Raw genomic sequence first — 27,430 nt, 5'->3', positions numbered from 1 at the left:
TAGCATAATACTTACAAGAGTAACACAAGGATGTGTGTGACACTAGACCAGAGGAAGAGCATGTGATCTGGGTCATCGGACGCCCAGCCTGGCAAAATCAGGCATCTTCAGAGCATCAGCCACAGACACACCCTTTCCCCTTGGGGAGGTCTGGAGACGAAAGCACCCTGAGCCTTCCACAGGGTGGCCTCTTCCTGGTCTTATGAGCTGGACCACAGAGAAAGTGAGGAGAGGAGAAGACTGAAAACATAGCAAGAATTGTGAGGAGTTTAAAGGGCAAACAGAGGGAAAGTTTAGATTTGATCCAAGAGGCAAGAGGGGACCATCAGAGTTTACTGAGTAGAGGGGGTAACCTAGTCAAGCCCAGGCTTGAGGAAAATCATTTTGGCAGTGCACAGGAGTCAAGAGAGATGTGAGGCAGGAAGCCGGATCAGAAGGCTATTGCAAAAGTCCATGTGAGAGGCAACAAATTCAGGAATACTGAATTAGGATGGCAGCTGAGTGAAAGATAAGGAAAAAAAATATACATATATATGTAAGTATATGTATGTTGTGTGTGTATATAAATATACACACACACACATATATTCAAGAGATATGATAAAGAAATTACAAGATTGGGCAACTGACTGGCTGACTTGAATGAATGAGAAAAGGGTGGGAGATGACCCCAGAGTGATGAACTTGGGTGACAAGATGGAGACATCCTTGACAACAACGGGAAGTCTGGAAGCGGGGGAAGGACGAGTTCTCTTCTGGGCTGCTTGAGTCTGAGATGGCCACAAGATATCTACTTGGAGATCTCCAAGAGGCAGCTGGTGATGGCAAGTAATGCTGCCAAGTATCTGGGCTACCTCGGGACCCTTTGTGAGGTAGTACACTTGATTCTACATCACTGCCTTAATAGAAGAGCAATAGGTTTTGGAGGCAGAGGACCTGCCTGGGGTTCAAACCCCACCTTTGCCAATTACTCCCTATGTGACCTCAACTAATTAATCAATTGTGTGACCTCAATCAACCAACCAACAAGGATTTATTGACTAAGCACTTACAGGAAATAGAGATAAACAAAAAAAAAATAAAATTATCCCTGACCTCCAGGAGTTTACATTCTATCAAAGGAAACACCATGTACACACCTAAGTGTGTACAAAATATAGCGACAGGGACTGAGCCTGTGATTTCCTTGATACAGGGAACTCCCACATGAAGGCATTTTTCTACCACTGCAGATAATCACGTTCTCTGGGACTTATTATCTCAGAATACGGGTCAGTAAGCTTGGCCCAAGGGCCAAATCCAGCAAGTATGGATGTTGTACAGCCCACAAGCTGAGAACGGTTCATATGCTTTAAAAAACAATAAAACGTTATTTGAAAATATAAAAGCTGTTCTTAGCTCAGGCCTTACAAATACTGACACTCAGAGAGCTTAACTGACTTGCTATCGAGGGAGGGAGCTTCTCGTTGTCCCCTCCACGTGACACTTCTGCCCTCGCCAGACTGTCCCCTGTGTGGGCAAAGAGCTCCTGCCTCCCCCCACCTCTTAGAGTACCCAGCCGCCTTCAAGATTCCACTGCAGTGACCACTCCAGACAACGGGTCGTGGTCTGCTGTGCTCCCTCTTAGCTGAGTACAACACTAAAGAGGAAATATATACATACAGAGGGAGAGGGAGAGGGAGAGGGAGAGAGGGAGAGGGAGAGGGGGAGAGAGAGAGAGATCAGAAATAGACACAGGAAACATCTCCTTTTAGGATATGGAGATATACATATATAAAAATATATATATATACACACACACATACATATATATACACACATATACACACACATATGAAAAGAGAGAGAGAGAGAGAGAGAGAGAGAGAGAGAGAGAGAGAGAGAGAGAGAGAGAGAGAGAGAGAACAGAGAAAAAGGAAGGGAGGAAGGGACAGAGGAAGGAAGGAAGGAGAAAGAGGAGAAAGGAGGGGAGCTTCATGTGTGTGTGTGTGTGTGTGTGTGTGTGTGTGTGTGTGTGTGTGTGTGACTTGCCCAGGGTGTTGCAGCCAACATTTGTCAGACAGGTACACCCAGGCTTTCTTGGTTCCCAGGCCTTCTAACTACTACACAACATACACAAGAGAAATACCAGATCATTACTGAGGGGTAGGGAGCGCTAATAAATAAGGGGGATGAAGAAAGGTCTCCACTGAAGACCAAATGAAGAAAGTGGTCACCGTGGTGAAATCTTGTGAAGGCAGCTGGGTATTCTACGAGGCGGGAGGGGAAGGAGCACCTTCCAGACATGGGGGACAGTCTGTGCTAGGAAAGAAGCATCTCAAGGAGTGGACAAGAAAACCAGTCACTTGAGAGCCAACCCATTAAGCTCTCTGAGTGTCAGTTTCCTCATCTATAAAATGGGGATGAGATGGTTTCCTACCTTCCAAGACCTTTGTGTGATATTAAATCACTAATAATAGTATATAATTTAAAATGATAATCATTATGATGTTATTATTATTAGCCCCATCCCCCTATCAGAGCAGGGCCACCCAGGTCCGGCCCAACGATACAGACGTAATGGAGGAAAGGGCCCTTCCCATGGGGAGCAGAGGGAGGCTGAGCAACCATCCGCCTGAGCTTTCCGTAAAGCAGCTTCCCATGCCAATGTCTGGGCAATGATGAAGGGAAGAGAAGGCTGGGAGCAAAGAGATGAGGACTGACGAAACCTCAGGGACACTTGGTCAGAGGCATACGCCAGCTCAAGCTGGGGAGACTGGCCCAAGCACAGGCCCGCAGGGCATTCCAGCCCAGGGAATGGCCCGTGTGGTCCAAGGGCTATGCAGTGGGGTCTGCGTGCGAGGGGACAGCCAAGGAAGCCCGGGGGGAGGGGCCCGGCTGGAGATGGCACCTCCCGGCCTGGGAGGGGACAGGGCACGCACCTGTGATCTTGTCACGCACGAGCTTGCAGGACTCGATCTCGCCAATGCTGCCGAAGAGGCTCCGAAACTCCTCCTGGGTCATGTTCTGCGGCAGGTAGTTGACGATGAGGTTGGTTTTGCTGTCGTCCGTGGCAGCCCCGGTCTGCATGGGCGAGGGGCAGCTTCGACTATTGCTGGACGGTCCGTTGGTTGTGTTAGACGTAGGGCCGTTTGATACCTGAGGCTCCATGGTGCTAATTATCTAAACGAAAAGCGGAAGAGGAAAGAATATGCTCATCACCTTGCAAAAGCATCCTCAAACCCCTCTTCGAGGAGCTTTGGGGTTTTTTAGAGAGAAAGCGCGCCAACGCAAATCCATCCATCTACAAGCGTTTGTTAAGTCGCCGTCACATATCTAGGAGGGCGCATGGCCGCGTGCACGGGTATGCGCACACATACATATACACATACGCGCACAATGCCAATGCGGGACCTTTTTTTTTTTTTTGAACTGCAATATTCAATTCCATGTGTTCATTTTAGGCCTGTGTGGAGACTCAGAACAGAGAACAAACGCAGAGAGAAATGCAGGGGGAAGAGCTCTTGTTATTTTTTTAATGAAAAGCTAATTCCTGTTTTCATTACACAGTCACCTGCAGAAATGTACACTTAAGCCACACCAAATTATAATTAAGACATAAAGTAATAACCATGATTAAAATTATAGTTCTATTAAAGCTGGGGGGGATCCCCCCCTCCACACACACACACACACACACACACACACACACACCACACACACTCTTGCGCCAGCCAGATCAGACTCGGTACCTGTTCGTTAGATGTTTCGTAAAAAAAGAAGGCAGGGAGTGAACAGGCACCGTTCTGTCTGGGGATGTTTGAGAATCTGAGCACTGCTCAGAAGCCCCACTCCCAAAGTCCTGGCGGGAGGGATGACCCGGGCAGCTGCGAAGGACCATCGGGCAACTTCTCCAACACAGTCTCCCTGGCATTTCTGTGCCCACAAGGACAATGAGATTATGATCATAGGAAATAATGGCATCATCATCATTCTCACTGCCCTTTTTCCATGTTTTCATGTGGTTTCTAATGGAAACGCTGCTGGGGCAAGTAGCTTTCCTATTATTCTTTTTTTATTTAGTTATCTTTGGGCGATATCACTATGAATGAATGAAAAAGCATCTATTAATCACTTAAGATACACAAAGCCCTGCGCTAAGCACGAAGCATACAAACAGAAGTCAAGACAAGACAAATGGGGGGGGGGCGGCGCTTCAGCTGCAAATCAGATGGATAAGGTCTGCTGGTCCTTAGGGTGCAGCAGCCAAGCAAAACAGCCATGCCTTCTCTTAAAGTCATTGTCGCTAATGAAATCCTATCTGCTTCCATTGTGATAATGACTGTTGTCGTCACTTACATTTTTTTATACAAGAGCCCTGCAAATAAAAAAAAAAAAATCTCTTGGCTTACTTACCACTACCCTGTGAAATCAAGATCCTCAGAGTGTTTTACACATGAGGAAACTGAGGTTCAGAGAGAACTCTCAAGATCAGAAGACTACATTACCACAAAAGAAAAAAATTCTCTCCTGGTCTCATTCTGGGTACAGGTCAGTCCTCGCCCTAAAAACGGACTTTGACTGAACACGAAGTGACTTGTAGTAACTGTGAATGGTGGTCACAGCATGAAGAGAGCCAGCAGAAAGCTCCAAGAGCATCCCATCGGACTCCCCCTTCCTCCTAGCAATAATAATAATGGTGGTGATGATAGTAATGAAGAGAGAACCATGAGATAATAACAATAATTCATGCTGGTGCAGCCGTGCAGAGTTGACAAAGCACCCGGGGAGGCAGGCAATGCAGACGGGCCGGAAATTAGACCAGTCTTACGGAGGAGGAGACAGACATTCAGAGGGGGCAAGTCACTTCCCCAAGGTCACACAGCTAGCTACCACAAAGCCAGGAAGACATACTGGGTCTTAGTTCAGAGATCTTTCTGCTCTAATTAGACTCAACTGAATTTAAAGCCAACAAGTATTTACAAAATAGTATCAATTTAAAATAAAATAATATCAAACATAAAATTTCCACCATTTCTCTAAATAAGGCTTAACTATACCCCACATCTGGTCCAATGCTTCCCAAGTGCTTTTGGACAACTGGAAGGTCTCACAAATGTGGTGTGTTGCTGCTACTGTTTTGGTTTTGTGAAAGGGAGTGTAAACACCTCGGTCTCCTCTATTTCCAGTTAAAATGCGCTTCTAAAAACCGCGATGAGATGTGTATCTTCCTCCCTACCATTTTTCTGTATTAAAACAGTTTTCTCTCCAGAGGGCCAGAGAGCAGATGCCCCAGGGATGAAAGGACAGCACATACCAGCCAGAGGCTGGTCCTCCAGATGTGAGGCGTGTAAAGACGAAGACATAATTAACTCGGGGTATTAGCATCAAACAAAAGCAGTGGTCCTTCTCCACCTCTATCAATGGGCAAGATGTACTAAGAAAAATGGGGAGAATTAGGTTCTCAGATATAAAGGGAGGGGGCTAGGGGGTCTCGGTTCCCTTGAGCTTCATTTGAAAGGCCTCTCCTGCAGCTGCCAAGGGATGAGGGGGCCTACCCCGGCTCCATCTGCTCGCTGCACTTGCCAGGAAGACCCTCTTTTTGTAAACCAGAATGTCTGTGTCAGGGACCCAACTCTCCTGCTAACAGCTCTTCAGGGCTTCTCCAGATCCTAGATGGTCCCTTTGGAAGGGACCACAGGGGCCATGCAGGCCAACCCACACCTAAGCTGATCAGGGCCCCGGAGCCTCCCCCGACACACAGATGAAGGTGCATCTGACCTTGGGGAGGAGACATGCTTTGAAATGTCCCTGCAGCAGCCTGGGTGATCCATTTACCAGACAGAGCCTGGGTAGAGGTCACAAGCTAGTTAGTTACCTCCCCTCCGTGGTCACAGACAGCTAGCTTCCCTGATGTCGGCAGTCTTGGCAAACGTGCTGCTGGTCACGAGGGGCGGTTGGCTAAGTGGTGAAAATACTTCTCCGACACAGGGAAACAACACGAACCATATGCCTACCCTGTCAATGGTACTCCTGGACAGTCACCCTCAGTCTCGACTCCATCTGATACCCCACGCCTGGGGGCCCGCGGCCCAAGGTTTCAGGAGGGAAGGCCGAGCTGGAAGCTACAGGGTACGGCCACAAAATAGAGGTGGGCGTTGAGGGATGGTGGAAAGAGCCCAGGCCAGGGAGTCAGAGGACCTGAGTTCAAATCTCCCCCTCTGAGGTTTACCACCCCTTCTCTGGCCTCAGTTTCTACATCTACAAAATGGAAGGGTTGGACTACAAAGTTTCTAAGATCCCTCCCATCTCCTCTTCTATGATGCAGGGAAATTCCAAGGAAACCCAAAAAGTATAACATCCTTCAAGAAATATAACACAGTGACCACAAAGACAGATACACACAGGGTAAATCTCCAGCTCTCTGGGACTCCCGAATCTGTGGGACTTTGGGCAAGTCATTTGCCTCCTCTGGGCCTCAGTTTCCCCCTTGGATTGGATGAGATGGTCTCTGTGATGCCTCCCAGATCTAGACCTATAGGCCTGAGAGACCCCATGTTTCATACATGAGGAATAAGGCAGAGAAAAGTCATAGAGAGCCATGTCTGGAGACTCACAGTCAGGGCCTGCCAAGTGAGGCCTAATGGGCTGTCCCAGGCTATTAGACTCCTTTTAGTCTGTGGCTCATACCTACTTACCATCTATATGACCTTGGGCATCTTGTTTCATATCTCTTGTCTTCTCCTCTGTCACTTTAAGAAATTGGTTCCTTCCCTTCTTGTTCTAAGTCCTACAATCACAGTGCTTGCTACACCACAGTAGGCACTTAAGAAATACTAGTTGACTATTGGATTGATTGATTCTATCACTCACTCTCACTCTCTCTCTCTCTCTCTCACACACACACACACACACACACACACACACTGCCAGTAATAACTTCTCCCTACTGTCAGCCTTGCTGGATTCGAGGTCATCAGAGGCCTACATTGCTTTCTTGCTGGCAGTCTGTTCTAAACAGATAAACTTGCTGGATACTGAATCTTAAACATGGAGTCATTACCCCAGGTTTCCATGGTATCACAACATGTCAGGACTAAGAGGGACATCAGAGGCTGCCTTGTCGCGTGTAGTCCCTCCAGCTCTCCCCAAACTGAGGAGGGAAGCTCTTTGAGAGCAAGGACCTTTTCTGTTTCTCCTCTGTAGCCCCAATGCCAGGTACAATGGCTGACCCAGAGTAGCACTGAATCAATACTTGTCCACTAACTGACTTCTCTTACCCTACCAAGCACCTACTTTGAATAATAGCATGCATTTCTATCATGCTTATAAAGCATGTTACACATGGCATCTCATCTAACTCAACTTTTTTTTTCCAATCTTACAAAGAGCGAAGAAAAGTCTCCAGAGAGAGGAAAAGAACTGGAAAGTCAGGGTGGGGAGAAGAGAACAGAGAGCATCGCAATCTGTTTGCTCCAGAAAGGAGCTGAGGCTCAGCCATCTCCATCATTTGCTTCTTCACGAGGTCCTCCAGCTTAGCGCTAGGTCAAGGGGCAAAGGAAGGGCGAAGACATCAAGGAAGAAATGGTAGCAGGGCCTGCTCCCCTACCTTCAGCTCCCTCTCTCTCCCCAGCATTGCCAGAAAACCAAGGCTGGTTTTCGGTTCCTGTCTGCTGGTCTGCCCTTGAGACAAGGTCATTAGGGGAGAGGAAAGAAGGAAGGGTTCTTGGGCTTGAAGCCAGGTGGAGGGGTGACCCTGGACTTTAGAATACACATATGGCACATGGGTATGGCCAAAGAAAGTTTAAAAAACCATTAAGGTGATGAAAGGAGGTTTTTCCTCTTCCAGACGTCTGTCTCCAGCTTCCTGTTAAGATATAGCATTTACTGCTTGTCCCGCATCCCGGAGCTAGTAACCAGCAACGCCCGACGACACACGCATCTGCACTCTCGCATGCGTGAAGATACACATCTACACACACCCTTATCATTTTTCAATAAAGTCAAAACAGAATGAATCCAAATTCATTATGGCAGGGCTGTCCTATTAAACACAATCCCCCTTACTCCTCAAATTCCTCTTTCTCCTCCTTCAGGGCCCAGCACAGGTGGTCTCAGGCATCTCCTCAGATCTTGCCTCCTTTCCTCGGTATCCCCCCAAACACCTACGAAAAGCTTCCTAATTTAATTCACCAAGTGCCTGGGGAAAGGTCTTCTGAAATCCTATTCTAGAGATGAAGAAAATGAGGTATAGAGAGCTCCTTACTAAAGAACCCACCAAAAAATCTGAGTAAAGTGTCTGGCTTTATCACCTCAAATGACAAGAGGACAGGATTTCTATGGTAATTCACGTGGAAGAGGTGGCCAACAGGCAGCTGAGGAATCCATAATTTTTAAAGGGATTTTTTTAAAAAAGAGAGCTTCTTGCTCCCCTTTAAGGAGATGAGGAAATCATTCTGCCGCATCTGATGGTCCAAATATACAGAGACGTCTAAGGCATCCCACTAAACGTGGGTGAAGCACAGTACGCATAAGCCAGGCAGATTTGCATCTCACCTCAGACACTAATCAGCTGTGTGGCCCTGGTCAAATCATTTCATCTGTCAGCCTCAGTTTCCTCATCTGTACAATGAGGGAGCTAAACTAGGAAAACCTCAGAGGTCCCTCCCAGCCCTTCTGAGAATCAAACCCAGAAACTCGAAGTCTTATATCCGTGGCTCCGTCCAAAGTACTCTCCAGAATCCAATCTTCTTCCAAACAAGGGGTTAGAAAGACAGTGGGGGGGGGGGGTCAGCTAGGTGGCACAGTGGATAGAGCACTGGCCCTGGATTCAGGAGGACCTGAGTTCAAATCCAGCCTCAGACACATAACACTTACTAGCTGTGTGACCCTGGGCAAGTCACTTAACCCCATTTTTTAATCAAATTAAAAGAAAGAAAGAAAGAAAGAAAGAAAGAAAGAAAGAAAAAGAAAGAAGAAAAAGAAGAAAGAAAGAAAGAGAGCAGGGACTTTTAACCTGAATCCATAGACCACCCAAAACGGCCCAATGATAGATTTCAGGGGGTCTGTGACCTTGGATGGGAAAAAACGACATCTTTAGTTTCACTAGTTTCTAACTGAAATTTGAGCACGGGGCCATGGGCTTCATCAGTCTGCCCAAGGGTGTGTTCACAGTACACTGCTTTAGGGTGTGAGCTCCCTGAGGGCAGGGACCATGCTATTTTTCATCTCTGCATTCCTTAAAGTGAGTGAAGAGTTGACAGGTAGTTGGTTCTCAGTGAGGAAGCTGGCCTAAAGGATAGATACTAGGAGTGAAATCGTGAAGACCTGGGTTCAAATCCTGCATCTGAGACACATACTTGTATGATCCTGAGCTCATCACTTAAGATTTCTGGGCCTTCATTTTCTCATCTGTAAAATACAGATAAAAATAGAATCTGTCTCAGAGGCACGGTGGCACAGTGGATAGAGCCCTAAGCCTGGAGGTCAGTAAGGCCTAAGTTCAAGTCCAGCTTCAGATACTTACTAGCTGTGTGACCATGAACAAGTCACTGTACCTGTCTGCCTCAGTTTCCTCAATTGTAAAATGGGGATAATAGCACCTACCTCTCTAACCACTGTACCCACCCTAGCAGAAACTCAACAGGCATTCATGAAATGTTCCCCAAAGGCAAATCACTGGGTGAAGCACCAGGGATGCAAAGACTGAAGTGAATGGGCCCTACCCTGCATTCTACAGGACGCCTATGTGAAATCAGTACTGGATGGTAAGCTGACCTCAAGGAGGTCAGCTACTTCATTTTATTTCTAGTCTCCAAAATACTCATACTGGTGAGGCATGCCATAGACACTAAAACTCTCATTTTAAGTAAATACATCGGTTTCCAAAGCATGACAATATTTTACTGAAAGTCCCATAGTCAATTTCACCGTTGAATGCACTTTAAAATCCCCCTTCCCTTTCCCTTGTCCCCCCAGTGTCCATCAAGAGGGCAGCTCATAACAGGAAGGTCTGGGAAAGACAGTCCCGAGCAGGCAGCACTGGTGCCAAGCCTAGCTTTAAGCCTTTTCAACTCACTCAATGTATTTTAAGAAACAGAGAAGGAAATTTAAGGGACAGGCTAAGAGCACCATGCATAAGGATGAACGCACTCCAATCCTGTCACTGGGGATGTCAGTGATGGGAATGGCTAATTACTCGTACTCAACACATTAACTTCACCCCCACTTCCTTCCTTATTTAAAACTCTCTCTCAATCTCTCTCCCTCTCTCTCTCTCTCTCTCTCTCTCTCTCTCTCTCTCTCTCTCTCTCTCTCTCTCTCTCAAATTCACACTGGTTGAGCCCTCTACTCAAAGTCAGAAGGCCCAGCTTCCATTTCCAACCCTGACACTAATTCACCATATGGCTATGAGCATGTCTCTGAGTCTTTTTTCCCCTTCTGTTAAATAATGAATTAGACTATATCGTCCTCAAGAGGATGGGGTAGAGAGAACCATGATTCGGGAGCCAGAGAATGTAGATTTCAACTCTACCATTGATATCGATGGTGTGACCTCATTCAAGTAATTTAAACTGCCTGGGCCTCAGTTTCCTCCCCTGTAAAATATCAGGGCTGCATAAAATGATTCCCAAAGGGCTCTTCCAGCTAGAGATGCTGTGGATTATTAATTCAGGACGATGAGATTCAAACTCAGGTCTTCTGACTCCCAATCCACAGCCCTTTCTCCAAGAGCCAAACCTATTTCTTCTCCATTTGTCAAATGAACACTTCATGCGTGTATTTCTTGTCTCCTTACGAACTCCAAGGGCACTGGGACATATTCTCTGCAATTTCCCCTGATTTATATCTCTGTATCTACGATCTATAGATATCCATACCTAGGAATGTACCAGTATGTGCTGTTCCCAGCAGAGGTAACAATAATAATAATGATAATGATAATTATAATAATAATAGATTTACTGAATTAAACTGAACTCCCTTCCCATATCTAAAATAGAAGGAAAAATGTTAAAACCCAGAGCTTCCATTTACTTATGAAAGTCAGCGTTTGAGCTATTCACATAGATATGTTTCTGCTTTCGAGGCAAGACTAAGTATGTAGAATCAGAGAATGCTGGATGTAGAAGAGACCCTTAGGGACCACCTAGGCCAATCATCTTGAAAATCAACTTCACTAGTTCTAAGATGGGTGAAATGCAGCTTGTCTGAAAAAAAAAGTTCTGAGGGTCTTAGTGGATGAGTTTAATGAGTTAACAGTATGATATGGCAGCCAAAGAGGAGAACAAACCAATGTAATTTCAGGGTCCCCCGTTGGAATGTAAGGGACTGTTTTATTCATTGTCCTGGGGGACACTGCATCTCAGTGTCTGGCACACAGCAGGTACATAATAAATGCCTCTTGGATGATGGATAGATTCATTGGTTAGGCTACAAGGAGAAACACAGGGCCTAGTACAAGGGAGGTAAGTCTGACTATGCTCTGTCTCGTTCAGAACACTCTTAAGTACTGTGTTTTCTTGTCTAGAGGTGGTCAAACCTTCGAAGCTTGTACTGGTCTGCTCAGCCACAGTCAGATACACTGTACCTTGACCCCAACATAATGACGTCATTTTGGTCCTCTTTAAGAACTCCACACAACAACCAATCAGCCAGAGGACTATGTTTTCGGTTTTGAGGTAGCCCCCTCTAGAGTGCTAGGCGCCACGATGGAGAGAAGACATGAGAACCGGGACGTAATGGGCTTTGGAGTCCATGGCCCATAAAAGAGTTGAAGACCTTCAGCTTGGAGAAGAGAACAATGGGGAGGAAGAGGCCAGTGACATGACAGCTGCCTTCTAAGAATCTGAAGAGTGATGGATCCACCTTGTTCTGCTGGGCCCCCAGAGGAGGGAATCAGGAAAAAAAAGTAGAATATACAAAAAGGCCAACTGAGGCTCCATGTCAGGAAACACTCTCTAAGGTCTCTGAGTGTCTACAAGCAGAGGCTGAGGATGGATGATGGAGGGAGAGGGGACTGTTGCTGAGATGCCCAAGGTCCCTTCCAATTCTCTGGTTCCAGAAGCCTGCAAGGTCCTAGAGGGCAGGGACTCTGACTTGACTAACATTTCTAAGTCCCCCAGTGCTAGAAGAATTTCTAAGACATAAATTAATGACAATGGATTCCTTAAAGGTCCCTCAGATATTAAGCTGAAGAGGTAACTCAGAGATATTTTTAACAGTTGGGAGAAGTAGGGGAAAGAGAAGGGAAGAGACCAGCTCAAAGTCACAGAGGCAGTTAGCCACTCATCCCCGTCTTGGAGGTGTGGTCCTTGGCAGGTGAGACATTGCTGCCCGGGAGTGGGAAGGGGGAGGGGCCTCAGAGTTGTGCCGGGGAGAGTAATTCTCAGAGCAGATCCTCAAATGTTTCCCATGCCCTGAGCCCTGATACTGCCCATAAATGGAAATCTTACAGTAAACTTTGCGAGAGACTCTATTTATCTAAACATAACTTAGATTCATGGCCTCTATTCCATATGGGGAATAAAAATTTACGGCCACCCTTTTAACAAGACCCTGCTTACGTGGAAGCTGAGTGACACATGGCCAACATTTTATTAACCAAGAGCAGAGATTCAGGCCCTTGCACTCTCACCTGCCTGAGATAATTTGAGAGAGGATGCCCTTCACGGCTGGGCTGTCAGGCCCTCTCTCTGAAGCCGGTCATTCAGTGGCCACCCCAAACAGCTCTCTTTCTGTTTGACCACCACACGGAGAAGGAAAAAACTGAACAAGGCAGCTATCCAGTGCTAAGGTCTGCGACCCCAGAGCCTAGCACAATGCCTGACACACAGTAAGTGCTTAATACTACCTGAATGAATGACTGGGTAAACTAAGACGTGCTCTACTGCCCTATCCCTCATCTTGATCTGCGGAAAAAGGCAAGAACACAAGGCTGTAGATTTAAACCTAGCAGAGTCCTTCAAGGTCATCTTGTCCAATCTCCTTACGTTGCAACCCAAGAGCATGGACAATGGGAGAACAACCTTGCCCCAAGGTCACACAGTCAGGGAGAAAGAAGAGCTAAAATTCGAACCTGGGACTCTCTAATACAAATGCCGCACTCTCGTGGCGAGCTGCAACTTTCATGAGAAAAGGCTGGCCAATGCTAAAGAATATGAGAAAGGAGAGCGGCATACAGGCCAAAGAGCACCTGAGTCCATTTATTTCAATACAACAATATTTATTTAAAGGCATTTTCTTTTCCCACGCTGGCGGGTTTCTGAAGCTCTGTGTATAAACGCTAACCCTTGGATACAAAGAGAAAAAAAACAACATTCCCAAACTGTTAACAGCATGAAGGAATAATGTTTACTGAGGGCAGAGGCACTGAATCAAACCATTACAAAACAGGCTTAAATTATTCATGAGAACAAGAATAAAAGTCCTAATTCTCCTTTAGAGTGATTTCCCACTTAACCCTCCTTCCTCCCAGAAAGCCCCAGACCCCCACCGACTTACACTCCCTCCCCTCCAGGCCAACCCCAAGTTACAGGAGTCAGAAATGCTTCTCCCTGGCCAAGGCAGCTATAACCCAAGAGATAGAGGTTGTTTACATGCATCTCGGGGAGGGGGGGGGGAGAATGAGATCTCTTTGAACATCCATTGGCTGGGAAACCAGAAGAGTGGAACAAAAGGGGATTCTCAAGGACCAGGGGGAGGCACCCCCAAACTTCTCTCCATCTCCCATCCTGGGTCAAGACTGTACTTGGCCAGGTCCCTTTCTAATACATGCACCATGCTTTGCTGATTGTATCGTATGGTAATTAGAGAAATGATTTTGAATCAATTGGGCATGAGGAGCCTGCATTAATCAATCAGTCAACATTCATTCACTTAGGTTTGGGACAACAGATCAAAACTGTCAGCTCTGCTTCAAGACAGTGCCTACTTCTCAGGTCCCTTCTAGTTTCAAAGCTGGGGACCCCACACCCATCCCCCCCCGTCCCTCGCCCGACCACTACCTGAAGGGTGCTGAGCAGCAAGCACTGCAAGCACAAGCATTAGTGTGTTCGCGGTGTCAGCCGCACACATTCAAAGAGACAGAAGACTCAATTTCCTGAGTTCAAATCTAACCTCAGACGCTTACTAGCTGTGTGACCCTGGGCAAGTCACTTAACCCTGTTGGCCTCAGTTTCCTCATCTGTAAAATGAGCTGGAGAAGGAAAAGGCAAACCACCCCAGCATCTTTGCCAAAAAAAACCCCCCAAAAAACGAATGAGGTCGTGGAGAGTCAGACACAACTGAGACAACTCAACAATAACAATTTAAGAGCCAGGGGCCCAGCCTTCAAAGGTGTAGACCCTCTCTAACAGGTGGTGTTACTAACCTCCTACACCAGGGGTTCTTAAATCGGGTGTCTGTGGACATTTGTTTTTAATATTTGGTAACTGTATTTCTATGTCTTTATAATCCTACGTGTTTTATTTTGTACATTTAAAAACAGGAGTCTGAGCTGCCTGCCTGAGAGGTCCAGGACACAGAAGAAGTGAAGGATTCACCCTGCTCTTCACGAGATGCAATCGTACAGTTTATGAAGCCCTTAAAAATCATCCTGACCGCCTTGGGAGTCAGCGAAGATTTTCTAGCAGAGCTGGGAGGAGTCCTGGTTGGGGGCTGGACAAAGGATCAGGTCTGCACAGGCCTCAATGTGCTCTGGGGGCCCTTTGAAAACAGCCAATTACAATGCTGTGGCGTTCAGAGACTGGGGAGGATTGCTGGCAGTAAGCTCGAAGCAGGTGTCCAGTCCAAACTGGTAGGCGACATCCTCTCTAAAACCCTGAATGACCAAATCCTTTTCCTTCCTTCAACATACCTATCACTTCCCAGCCATGCTGCCTCCCTCCACTTACTCCACGACTCTCACATGCTCCCCACTAGCCGGCAAACCGAGTTCTGTTCTAAGGCTAAAATTCTGCAGCTGCAGCAATGGGGAGACTGGCTTCGGGTTTCAGGGCCGCTAATTGCGATGGGGAGGCATGCTGTAGAACTCACCCTTTGGAAACGCATACTCACAGAGGGTGGAAAGCACAGCTCGGTGGGAGGGTACAGGCCTTTAAAAAGTCACCGGCCACTGGGCTGAGCGAGGCATGAATAATTTAAACGCTGGCACCAAGATGGATATTAAAAGCATAATCAAAAATTAATTTCACTTAGCAATCATCCTAGACTTCACAGAAATGCAAGTGCATTGTCCTCCTCCGCTCTAGCTTGCCTCACAGACTCGCGCTTCCACCCCTGCCAGTAACATCTGGCCTTCTGCACATCTCAGAGGGCTTCTTCAGAGACACAGCGTTTTCCTAGAATCCCTATTATTGGGGAAGTGCTTGGAATTGGGGTTGAAAGCTCAGGAAGAGAACAAAGGAGCCCTCTTCTCTGGGCCCCCCAGGGCAACAGGGTCCCCTTGGACCAGTGGGAAGCCAGCAGAATTTGTAATCAGAGGACCTGAGTTCAAAACTCTTCTCCACTATAAATGACCTACATGACCTTGACCAAATGATTTAACTTTCTCCAGAGCTCAGTTTCAGTAGACAGGAAGAGAAAAAACAAACAAAAAACCAAGGTGATGGGAGAGGAGGGGGAGCCCTCAGTCTATGGAATCCGAGGCCAAGGAACACTGAAGGTCATTGAGTCCCCCCCCCCTTCTTTGACAGAGATGATGGAGGATCAGAGAGGGGCTGGATCACAGATGTGCAGCTAAAAGGGCTGGGGTCACTGCCCTCTAAGGCCCCTTCTGATACCATGACCCTACGACCTATTTGGCCTCTGGGCAAGGCGTTTCTTTCTCCTCTGTAAGGGGTCACAGGAGCTGATCTCCAAGGCCTCAACCAGCTCTAAACGCAGTAAACCCGCAAAAAGAAACCCACTATATATTTTGGGGCCTATTTTCCTGTAAATATTTCCTAGTACTCAGCAAACAACATTGGCTCTAGGAATAATGGGGGACAAAACCCTGAAACACCACGTGCTGGCTGCAAAAAAATATTGAGCCGAATCTACATCCGAGCTGGGTCTGTATGCAGCATCCTTGGTTGAGATAAAACAGGGCTAATGAACCACGCAGCAAATGGCCCGCAGAGTCAGGCCGACTTCCCGGACTGTGAACAGTCACCCTGGCCCTGGGCCCAGGTCTGTATGACTATGATGCATGGAGGGGCAGGCGAGCTCAGTGGGCACCCACAGCCTAACCCAGCTCTAGGCCTCAATCCTCCGTGCAATGGCCAGGCAGCCTGGTCAGTGTTTTGGAATACACATGCATTTAAAATGAACAGAGAATATGGCTACATATTTTGAATCCTCTCTTATGTTCTGTGCACATGATTTTTTTTTCTTTTCTTATTTTATATTTAAGTTTATAATGATTTTCTCTTTTCTTATTATATATTTAAGTTTTAGCATTTGTCTAAAATAGACAAATTTTTAAAAATAGAAAATAAAATGAACAGAGCTGAGGAGAGGTGAAAGGCGAGTACCTCCAAAAATCTCTGCACATGACATTTTTTCTTATTTTATATTTAAGTTTAATATTTATATTTATAATTTAAGGCTTTCTCTCTTCATATTATATATTTAAGTGTTAGCATTTGTCTAAAATAAACAAATTTTTAAAAGTAAAAAATAAAATAAAATGAACAGAGCTGAGGAGAGGTGAAAGGCGAGTACCTCCAAAAATCTCTGCTTAGGAGCTTCTCCTGGGGAAGGGATACTCAGCCAATACAGATACTGGTACCTAGTGCCACTTAAGAGGCTGAAGACGTCTGGCACCCTGAGGTCAAAAACATTTCCCATGCAGCATATATAATTTTCACAATAGGACAAAGCCTGCCTCTCAACTTAAAAGATCTGGGTTCAGATCCTACCTCAGATACTGGCTATCTGTGTTTGTGACCTCAGGCAGACCAAGGAACCTTCAAAGGCCTAAGCTTCCTCATCTGTCAAATGAGAGGGCCTAGCCTTTTGTGCTTTGAATCTCTGATCTTAGGAAGAGGCAGACTTTCAGATAAGGTACCCATCCTCAAGGTCGATGCCCAAGGGTTTATTTTATCGAAGGGGAGCGGACGTTGACGAGTGCCAAGAGCCACTGACTTGGGCTCACCTCTTGACTCCCAGGCAAGGTCCTGGGCTCCTCTAACTCTCAGTTCCCTCATCTGTGAAATAGGGGCAGAGAGCCTTCCTTCACTCCATCATTAGCTATTGTTAAGAAAGCATGCTGTAGGTCTCAAAGCCTTTTTGAGCTGGGTGCTGTGAGCAGGAGTTATAGTGGGCTCCGTGGTCCTCACAGTGCACACCTAGGACTACGCCCAATGTCTCTTCTCAGCCACACTGAGAAAAATGTTAGCACGGCATGACAGGCAAGCAGAGGAGGAGAAAAAGGAGGAGAAGGAAGAAAAGGAGGAAGAAGAGAAAGCGGAAAGGAGGAGGCAGAGGAAAAGGAGGAGGAAAAGGAGGAGGAGAAGGAGGAGGAAGAAGATGAAAAGGAGGAGAAAGAGGAGAAAGAAGATGAAAAAGAGGAAGAAGAAGAGTGGGGAAAGAAGAGAAGAGGAAGAAAAGGAGAAGAGGAGGAAAAGGAAGAGAAAGAAAAGGAGGAGGAAGATGAGGAATAAGAAAAGGAGAAAGAAGAAAAAGAGGAAGAAGATAAGAGGAAGAGGATGAAGAAGAAGAATGAGGGAGGAAGTGGAAGAAAAGGAGAGGAGGAAGAGTAAAAGGAGGAAGAAGAGAAGAAGAAGAGGAGAAAAGATGAAGAGAAGGAAGAAGAGAAGGAAGAGAAAGGAAAGGAGAAGAGGAGGAAGAAGAAAAGGAGGAGGGAGAGAAAGAAAAGGTAGAAGAAAAAGAGAAGAGGAAGAGGAGGAGGAAGGAGAGAAGAGGACAAGGATGAAGAGGATGAAGAAAAGGAGGAAGAGGAAGAAGAGGAAAAAAGAGGAAGAGGAGAGAAGGGGAAAGAAGATGAAGAAGAGGAGGAGGAAGAGAAAGAAGAAAAGGAGAGGAAGAGGAAGAAGAAAGAAGGATGAAGAAAAGGAGAAGAGGAAAAGGAGGAAGAGGAGAAGCGGCTTTGATAACCACAGCTCCCCTTTGCCCTGGGCTGCTATCAGATGCAGAAAGCACTTGGGCCACACTGCCCCACTTAAGAGCAGTGACCCCACAGGTGCCATTATCATCCCCATTTTACTAAAGGAAAACTTAGATTCCTTGAGGTAAAGAGACCGGCCCCAGGTGGCACAGCTCATAAGGGTCTTCTTCTAGACTCCAGGTCCTACACTCTTGCACTGATTCTAAAAACACGACACCTAGACTGCTGCTTGGCACACAGAAAGCACTTAATAAAATGTGCTGGTGGACTGATAATGTGCATTTATGAAGTGCGCACTCTGTGCCACACACTGGGGAGTTCAAGCCATGAGGGAGACCCTCCCTCTCCTCCAGAATCAAGACCTGGAAGAAAACAGAACCTAACCTTCTCAATGAAAAGGTGAACAAACCACAGTCCAGAGAGGTAGAGCATCTGCTCAAGGTCACACAGCAAGTGGAGGTTTTATTTTTGGGAGGCTCTCCCACACCTTATCAGAAGGCCACCAGCCTGTGCCACGCAGACCCCAGCAACCCTTCTGAGGCCCCGGCCCAGAAGGCCTGAGAACGAGGCAGAAGAGAGGCTGACGTGCAGGAGAAGCGTTCCCAGCACTAGGAAGCAGAAAGTGCTGATCTATTCCCACAGACCCAGCCGACAAATTCTGATACCGTGAACATTCTGCACTTGGACAGACGCTTGCTCTCTTCTTAATTACACGGTGCAGGCAGGGGCCTGTTCTGCAGAATCTGCCCAATCACACGCCAGCCGTTCATTCCCCCTAACGCAGCTGCCAAAATCTCCCTGGTCTCTGCTGTGTTCTCAGGCTTCAAGGACATCTTGTGAATGTATAAACGCCATCCAGCAGAAGCCACAGCGTCTCCCTCTCTGCTCCTCCTCTCTCCTCCTTCCCTTCCTCTCCTCCTCTTCTAGCTCTGCTTCTCCTCTCTCTCTCTGCCCACTTTCCTACCCCCTTCCCTCTCTGTCTCTCCCTCCCTCCCTGTCTCCCTCTCTTTCTCTCTCCCCTCCCTCTTCTCTCTCTCCACTCCCCCACTTTCCCATCCCTTTCTCTCTCTCTCTCCATCAAATGACCACCTCTCCTCCTTCTACTGTAGTTTCACGACTGCTTCATGAGTGTGAACTGGAGACGCCCTGAGCAGGAACCCCCAGAGGCAGCCTACTCCAACCCCTCGCTAAGAAAGGAATGGCTTCTCTGACCACCTTGACGGGGCCCTTCCAACCTCCTGAGTGAAGCTTCCGGTGGCAGACAACTCACCCCTTCACTAAGCAGCTCGTTCTATTAGGGAGTCTAATTATTAGGAAAACCAGCCCTTATCTTGCTCCATAGTTGACCTCCCTATAATTTCTACCGTTGTGGGCCCAGTTCTCTCTGTAAATAAATGGGGATTTCACAGACATAAGATCCTAGGCCCCTAGATCCAGAGCTGGGAGGGATCCCAGAGCCCCTCTCTAGTCCAAACTCCTTATTTTAAAGATGAGGACACTGAGGTACAGAAAGACAATGGACTTGGTCAAGGTCATAGTTAGTAAGTATCAGAGGCAAGATCTGAATCCAGGTTCTTTGATTCCAAATCTAGGGCTCTTTCCACTGTGCCACATCTTCCTCTAATTAGGGAAGTAAAAGAACACTGACTCTGAAGACAGAAGACGTGAGCTCAAGTCCTGCTAACATTTGTAGATAATACTTGTAACAATAATAATAATGATAGCTAGCATTTATAGAGCACCTACTATGTACCAGACTGTGCTAAGAGCTTTACAAATATTATCTCATTCAATCATCACAACCACCCTAGGGAGTAGATGCCATTATTATCCCCATTTACAGTTGAAGAAACTGAGGCAGGCAGAGCCTATGTGACTTGCCCCAGTAAGTGTCTGTGGCAGAATTTGAACTCAGGTCTTCCTGAATCCAAATCTAGGGCTCAATCCACAAGAGTGCCACCTAGCTGGGTATATCCTCTTAAATCCTAATCAGGACTTTTAGACCTTGGTGACCCTGGACATCTCATCTAACCTGACCATCAGTTTCTTCACAAGCAAAATCGGGTCATAAGCCTTGCTTGCTATCCTATGACTGTATGGATCCAATAAGAAAGGTTCTCAGGCACTTTAAAAATTGCCAAGCATGTTTTGCATGTTTCCACACAGATAGCTGATATCATACTGCTTGCCTTCTCACTAGGTTGGGGAGAAGCTAAAGGGAGGGAGAGAATTTGGAACCTAAGATTTTTTTTTTAAAGAATGTCGAAAATAAATAAATTAGAAATTTAAAAAGAATTGGAAGTGATAAACACTGAGTGAGCTCAGGCCGGGTCCGGACTGGCGCAGAGCACCTGCAGAGGAGGGCCCAGAAGGTGTGGGCCGACAACACACTCCCTCTCCTCCAACATGGTGGACACACATTGAAATCAACGTCAACTATGCCGTTTATCATTGGGTCGACTCACACATAATGGGGAGATTCCCGGTTTACAGAGAATTGTCTCGGGTCAAGGACCGGATCGAGGCAGAATGTAACACGCAGCCAGGGTGGTCTGCATGGGAAGCCGTCTACATTAGCTGTCAACTTAGGCCACACAGCCTCTCCTAAAAGAGCATTTGTAAACAAAACATCAAAAGACAAAATGCAGTTAAAATGCTAGAATCCTAAACCTATAGGACCAGGAGAGAAAGGAAAGATGATCATTCCATCTAACCCCCCCTTATTTGTTTACTGTCTTTAATCCAGCAGTCCCTTAATTTTATAATTTTAAAAGAATTTTATTATTTTATTATGTCTCTGTAGATTTTACAGATGAGGAAACTGAGACCCCGAGCGGCTTAAGTCAGAGCTTCACAATACCTACCACCCATATGACTGCGGAACTGGCATTTCATAGTGGCATCTGGTGTTCACTGCCTTTATAAAAAGAAGTCATCCCTTATTTCTTCTGGCCCCATCCCCACGACCTCCCACATACACTACTAATATTCTCTTCTTTTTCTACACAGCTAAAGCATCCCCTTCTGCAGGAAGCCCCTCCTTCTGTGAGAGTGTGCTCCTTCCCAAATCACCATCTATTTAACTGACAGCTGGAATAGGCATGATCTGAGTTCAAATCCAGTCTCAGACATTTACCAGTTGTATGACCTTGGGCATATCACTTAACCGCTGCCTACCTCAGTTTCTTCATCTGTAAAATAGGGATAATAATAGCACTTGCCCCCTCCCCAGGGTTGCTGTGAGGATGAAATGAGAAAATACTTATAAAGCACTTTTCACACCTTAGAGCTATATAAATTTCTAGCAAAAAAAAGGAATCATTATTATTATTAAGCCAATTTAATCCCATAAGCATCTATTAAATACCTGTTATGCCAAAGGCATTGCACACTAGAGCCTGAGATGGCGAATCGAAACGTGGTGGGATTCAATGCTCTGGGTGATGAAAATAGTTTGTTATAAGAAAAACCCTGAGATTTATTCTATTTTTTTTAAACTGTTTCCTCCCTTCAGGTTTACTTACAAGCATCCTTGAGATGAGCTTAGGTGGGTCCCATGCCGAGCTTTCATGTGGCAAAGGGATTGCAGGATCAGAGGCACTTTCTGTGACCCTGGGGAAGTAACCATCTCCATGCGCCCTAAGTTGGCCACGAGGCCCTTTTCAGCCCCCAAACTAGGATCTTACAATGCAACCATCACTCTCTCCTCCAACTTATCATCATTTTAAGATGCAACGTTACCCGTATTAGCGCTCAGCACAGTGCCTGGCACACAGTAGGCACTTAATGTTTACTGACTGGCTGTTAGCTATAATCTTCTATCATACTCCACCAAAATAGCATTTAAAATTTTCTACTGATATTTTTTGTTTCCAAATCACCTGGTCTTCCAAATACATCCCTCCCCTCTCCCCTATAAAACAAACCCTCCCTCATAATGACAAAGAAAAAAACAAAAGGAGAAAGTAAAACCTACCAACCTATCCATCAAGTGTACCCCGAGAGTCACCCCCATCTGCAAAGGAAGGAGGCAGATTTTTACAAACTCTCCTTCCCCTCCACAACCATACAACACGGATGCTTCCACCCGAGCATACAGCCTGAGTTCTGGCAGGTTCTACCACCGAGGACCAGGCTCGCTGATTATCAGCATCCTCACCAGTGGGCTGGCCATGTGGGGATGAACTCTTCGGCTTTGCTACCCATATAACAAAAAGAAATAAATAAAGATAGCCTTTGGTTGGTCCTGTGCGGCCCCCTCTGGCCTCTGCAGTGACGGTGAAGGCGTGGTGGGAAGGTGGGCCGAGGATGAAAAGAATCAGGACCTTTTGTGTTTCCTGCACATAATAAATGCATGACAGATACGCTTAACATGAGCCTTTTGCTCCAATGACCCGACGACTTGAAACACACCAGGAGAAACTGAACAGGGTCTAGAGAGGCCATAAAGGAAACTGACATGAGGAAAGCGCAGGGAGGGCCGGTCACAGGTCTCTGCAAATTAGGAAGTTAGCGGAGCCAGGTTCATCACACACCCACAAAGGCATCCTTCCATGGAACATGCAGCTTTCTCGTCTCCAAGTGCTTGTGGCGAGAATTTTGAAAAGGACCTTGATGAAGCATTTAATTGTAGCTTGACGAACCAACATCTGTCATGGAAGATGAAGCCACCAGGAAATTCTACCAAGAACTAGACATGATCCCCTAAACCAAAGCAGGCTGCAGAAGGACATACACAGATTTCATCTAACAGGGGAGCCAAGGGAAGGCTGCCCACCCTCCCCCAAAATGATTTCGCCTTGTTACCCTCACACGGCGCCTGAGCTCAGCTTTGAAGAGGGCTAATGGGTAAAGAAGGAGGGGCATTCTAGGCTCATCTGAGGAACAGCAAGAGAGCCAGCTGGCCTTCTATATGACAAAAAGTACATGGACGGGGGTGGGGGGCAGACTGAAATCAATGTAGGAAAATAGATTAGAGTTGGTCAATAGGGAGCTACTGAAACTTCTTGAAGAGGAGAGTGACCCAGATCTGTGCTTTGAGAATATCCCTTGGCAGCTATGTGGAGGATGAATCAGAGCATGGAGAGGCTGCCATCACTGAGGAATCCCAAGTGAGCGGCACTGCAGCGTTGAACATATGTGACCATCTGAGTGGAGAGAAGGGTACAGATGTGAGAAATACTCCAGAGCCCAATACAAGGAGATCTGGGACCGTGATGGATGTGGGGATAAAGAGAGGAATCAAGGATGATAATAGGTCATGAGGATCTGGGATACTGGAAGGAAGGCAGTTTCTGTTGTAGAAATGGAAACTGGGAAAGGGCGTGTTCTGGCATCAGAGGCTGGGGACGAGAAGTTTCCATCTTGGATATGTTGAGCTGGAGAGGCCTATTCATCCCATTCAAACTGTCCAAGAGGCAATGATGTGGAACTGGAATGCAGGAAAAAGACTAAGGTCAGACATACGGACCTGTGAGTCATCTGCATAGAGATGGTCGCTGAAACCATGGGAACTGATGAGGTCACCAAGTGAGACAACATAAAGGGAGAAGAGGGTCCTGGACAGAGCCTTGGGGGACACCCACAAAAATGAGATGAGGCACGGATGATGGATCTGCAGAGGGAACTGAGCAATGGTCAGGAGAACTCAGAGGGGGTGTCAAGAAAATTCACAGAAAAGAGAGTATGAGGAGGAAAAGGGGATTCCACTGCGACAAGTATTTTGTTTTGTTTTTAAGGGAAGGAGGGTCTGCTTGTAAAAGGGAGCATTCAGACTTGACCAGAAAACACTACAGCTGTCCAAAAATGGAATGGGCTGCCTTGAGAAAGCTGGATAACTGTAAGTTGGAGATTCCTGCTCAGGTCCAGGCTGACAGAAATCTCCAGGGTCCCCTTAAAATTTCAGATTCTGGAAACAAGAACACACTATTGTGGATTCGTGGCCGGGGCACCATCTACATCCCATGCCCTCCTGAACAAGCTACCCTGCCTCCCTCAAATGTGGGCTCATCTACCTTTTCAAGATGGCGGCCACAAACTGCTGCTCTCTCACTTCCTACTGGAAGTTGACTTTAAGAACATGGTAGTGGAGTAGAGTAAGGGCCACAAGTCTCGATGTACTCACCTTACACTCCCAGCTGACCAGCAAATCAAAGACCACAGGACAAGGGCTATGTTGTTTCTTGGGACAGAGCTTCATTGGGTAAATAAATACCGGACAGGCTTATGTGTTCCTTGAAGGTAGTCAACAGCAAGCCGCATCCACCACTGACATTACTCAAGACCCCACCGGCCCTGAATGGCCAATACTCATCCTTAACACACTAAGAAGGGTAGTAGCTGGTTCTCTATTCCTGGTAGATCCAAGACATGCCTTTTAATTCTTTATAAATTACAACTTCCCAAATTTCCTATTTTCTGCTGTGACAGTAGCCGTCACCTTTGACCTCAAATCCATAGTTCTCTCCATGGCACCACATGTCCTCACTGCTGCCATGTATTCAGGTAGGACATCCCCCATGCCTGGAACACAGTCTCATCATACTTGTTGGAATCTCTCTTCATTCAGAGCCTAGGTTCAAATGCTGCCTCCTTCAGAAAGTCTTCCCTAATTTCTTTCTACCCAGTTCCTGAAATGGATCGCTAACCTCTTTTTAGTCAGTGTTTAAAGGCCACTTAACGTCTCCAGCACCTTTATCATATTCTTCCTTGTACCAGATTTAGTTTAGTTAGCTGCATCTCCTTCAGTAGACTGTAAGCTCCCTGAAGCCTACATGTCTGGAGTTCTTCACCTTTCTCTCCCCCAGGGCTGGGCACAGGGCCCTGCATATATCCATCTGTTGCACCGATTTGGGGTTTGGCAAAAGCGGGCGTTGTGAACAAAACAAATAAGGCACCGTGGCTGAGGAGACCGAAGAAAGTCCAATCGAATCTATGCGACCAACTGGCAACGCGCAGATTCCACCACCCCAGAGGCAGAAGCAGTACTGGGGGCCTCGTTCCATGTTCTGCCCACAGCTGACACACTTAGTAAATACTTTGACATCTCTTCGAGTTGGAGGGACTATTCTTGAAAGGGTTTCTTTCTTAAAATGCTAATTTCTAGTCTACATTACTAATTAAAACAAATTAGTCTTGGAATAAGAATAAACCATAGCTTTCTCTGTTTTTTTCTTCCCCATGAGAGAGTCTTCTTATTTTGGAGGAGGGTGTATGCAGAGAGGAGCTGAATACAGACCAAATGAATTCAACATTGCCTTGAGATTCAACCCAGGCCTTGCTACTGACTATGACTTTACTTCCTGGGCCTCAGTTTCCTCAATAAAATGAGGGAGGAGGATGAGATGGGCTTTGAGGTCCCTTCCAGCTCTGGACCCATGGTCCTATGACTCTATCAACCTAAGAGGACTAAATAAATGTTATTGTTATAATCATAAACACAAGGTTATTCCATCACAAGGTTTCTGTTGTGACAACAGCCATGACGACACCTTTGACCTCAAATCCATAGTTGTGTCCACGGCACCATGTGTCCTCACTGCTGCCATGTATTCAGGGAGGACATCCCCCATGCCTGGAACACTGAGAGCATGGGAGTAGATGGGACCGCCGAGGGAAAGGGAAGAAAGAGAAAGGTGTCTAGGACAGAACCTTGGAGGACATGGGATTCTCGGATTCTGTGGCCCTCTGAACTCCTTTATAATTCAATTTAATGAAGTTCTACAAGAAAGCACTCATTGCTACTGCTATCCTTTGATGCCTTACGTTAGTGGGGTGTTCAACCTCAGAGGCCTAACCTCCGCTAGGTTTTATCCGGCTAGGAAATCCAAGCACGAGTCACTCTAAGACTAAACATGTTAGGTCTAGGGGCTTTGCACCAGACAGAAGGTCATCAAGGGATAAATATTCCCAACCATAATACTCGTGAGTAGTATCTGCTAGGCTGGGAAAGGGTTATGAGCTACACTGGGACAGCAGAGGGATGTCCCTGTGATATACAACACCCTGGGATGGGCACTGAGGGAGACTGAGACATGATACCCTTGTGGAGTGGCCAGTGCAAAGTGGAGAGTGATGCCTGCTTGTTGACCTCACAAATGGAGGTGTTCACGGCCTAGAATCTCAGGTCCTCCACGGTTCTGTCCCACACACCCTTCTCATCTGTGTTTCCTCCTTCTCCCTTGGCAAACTCATCCACTTCCATGCCCTTGACGACCACTCTGTGACAGAATGACCATGTAGTCATAAAGGTCACGTGATAAGAGCAGTGGAGAGTGGCACAGTATGATGGGAAGGTTTAAGAGGAAGGAGCAAAGCATTTCTTTTAAGTGCTACTGTATGAATGGCACCGTTCTTAGTACTTTATAAATGTGACCTCAATTGATCAAGGCTTCCTGGAGGAGGTGACATTCAAGGAGGGGATTTAAAAGGGAAGTAAGAATTTGGAGGCAAAGAAGGGGTCATCCAGGCATACAGGACAGACAGAATGAAGACGGTTTGGGGGATGAGAGCAATAAGGTGGTAATGAAGCCTTAGTTAAAGAGGGCCAAAGGTGGGATTCGAACCCCGTTCTTCCCAACTCCAGGTCCAGCACCCCATCACTACGGCACACTGATTCTCAGCTTCCACATACCAAATTCTACCAACCCTTTCTTTGCAATGTCTTCTAAAGCTCTGTTCTTCTCTCTATGCAGTGAGTAAACATTTATTAAGTACCAACCATGTGACAGGCACCATGCTAAGCATTAAGGATACAAAAAGAGGCAAAAGACAGCCCCTGTCCTCAAGGAGCTTACTATCTAATGAGGGAGACAACAAGCAAAGAAATATGTACAAAAAATCTCTAGACAAATCAAACAGGAGACAACTGACAGAAAGAAGGCCACAGCAACCCTGGTTCAAGCCCTATCTTGTCTAGACTATTGTAACACTTCCCGCAATGTGTCCAACCTGTCATCGATCCGTCTTCCAAAAAGCTGCCCAACTGATGCCTGACCATGTCACTTCCCCACTCAAGAAACTCCTGTGGCTCCCTCTTGCCTCCATGATACAAGATGAAGTCCTCCATTTGGCATTTAGAGACCTTAATAACCTGTCTCCACCTTACTTGCCCAGGCTCATTATACCCCTTTTACCCCAGCTCCTACATTCCTATATTCTGGCTAACCTGGCATACTTGCTCTTCCCCAATGTGACGATGTATTTCTTACCTCCACACCTCTGGCCAGGCTGTACTTCACGCCTGGAAGGCTCTTCCTTCTCATACGTGCCTCTCAGAACTCCTCATTTTTTTCTAGGCTCCGTTCAACCACCATCTCCTTCAAAAGGCCTTTCCTGATATTG

General features: G+C 46.5%; 1 protein-coding gene across 8 annotated transcripts in view; it reads right to left on the bottom strand.

Annotated features, from left to right (window-relative positions):
- ELAVL4 (ELAV like RNA binding protein 4) overlaps positions 1-27,430 on the bottom strand; it is a 147,350-nt gene that overhangs the window by 64,349 nt on the left and 55,571 nt on the right. For 7 of the 8 annotated variants that reach the window (XM_020987723.2, XM_020987728.1, XM_020987719.2 and 4 more), the window contains one exon: positions 2,922-3,162. In XM_020987723.2, coding sequence (XP_020843382.1) covers positions 2,922-3,162 — 241 coding nt within the window. Of the gene's footprint in view, positions 1-2,921; positions 3,163-24,212; positions 24,902-27,430 lie in introns of those variants that run through there. The other variant, XM_020987718.2, reaches the window with a different exon arrangement.

This window comes from Phascolarctos cinereus, unplaced genomic scaffold (genome assembly GCF_003287225.1).
Source record: "Phascolarctos cinereus isolate Bilbo 61053 unplaced genomic scaffold, phaCin_HiC Scaffold_5;HRSCAF=322, whole genome shotgun sequence".
NCBI classification, from domain to species: Eukaryota; Metazoa; Chordata; class Mammalia; order Diprotodontia; family Phascolarctidae; genus Phascolarctos; species Phascolarctos cinereus.
The sequence above is the reverse complement of the archived record's forward strand: the minus strand, read 5'-3'. Positions and strand labels throughout refer to the sequence as shown.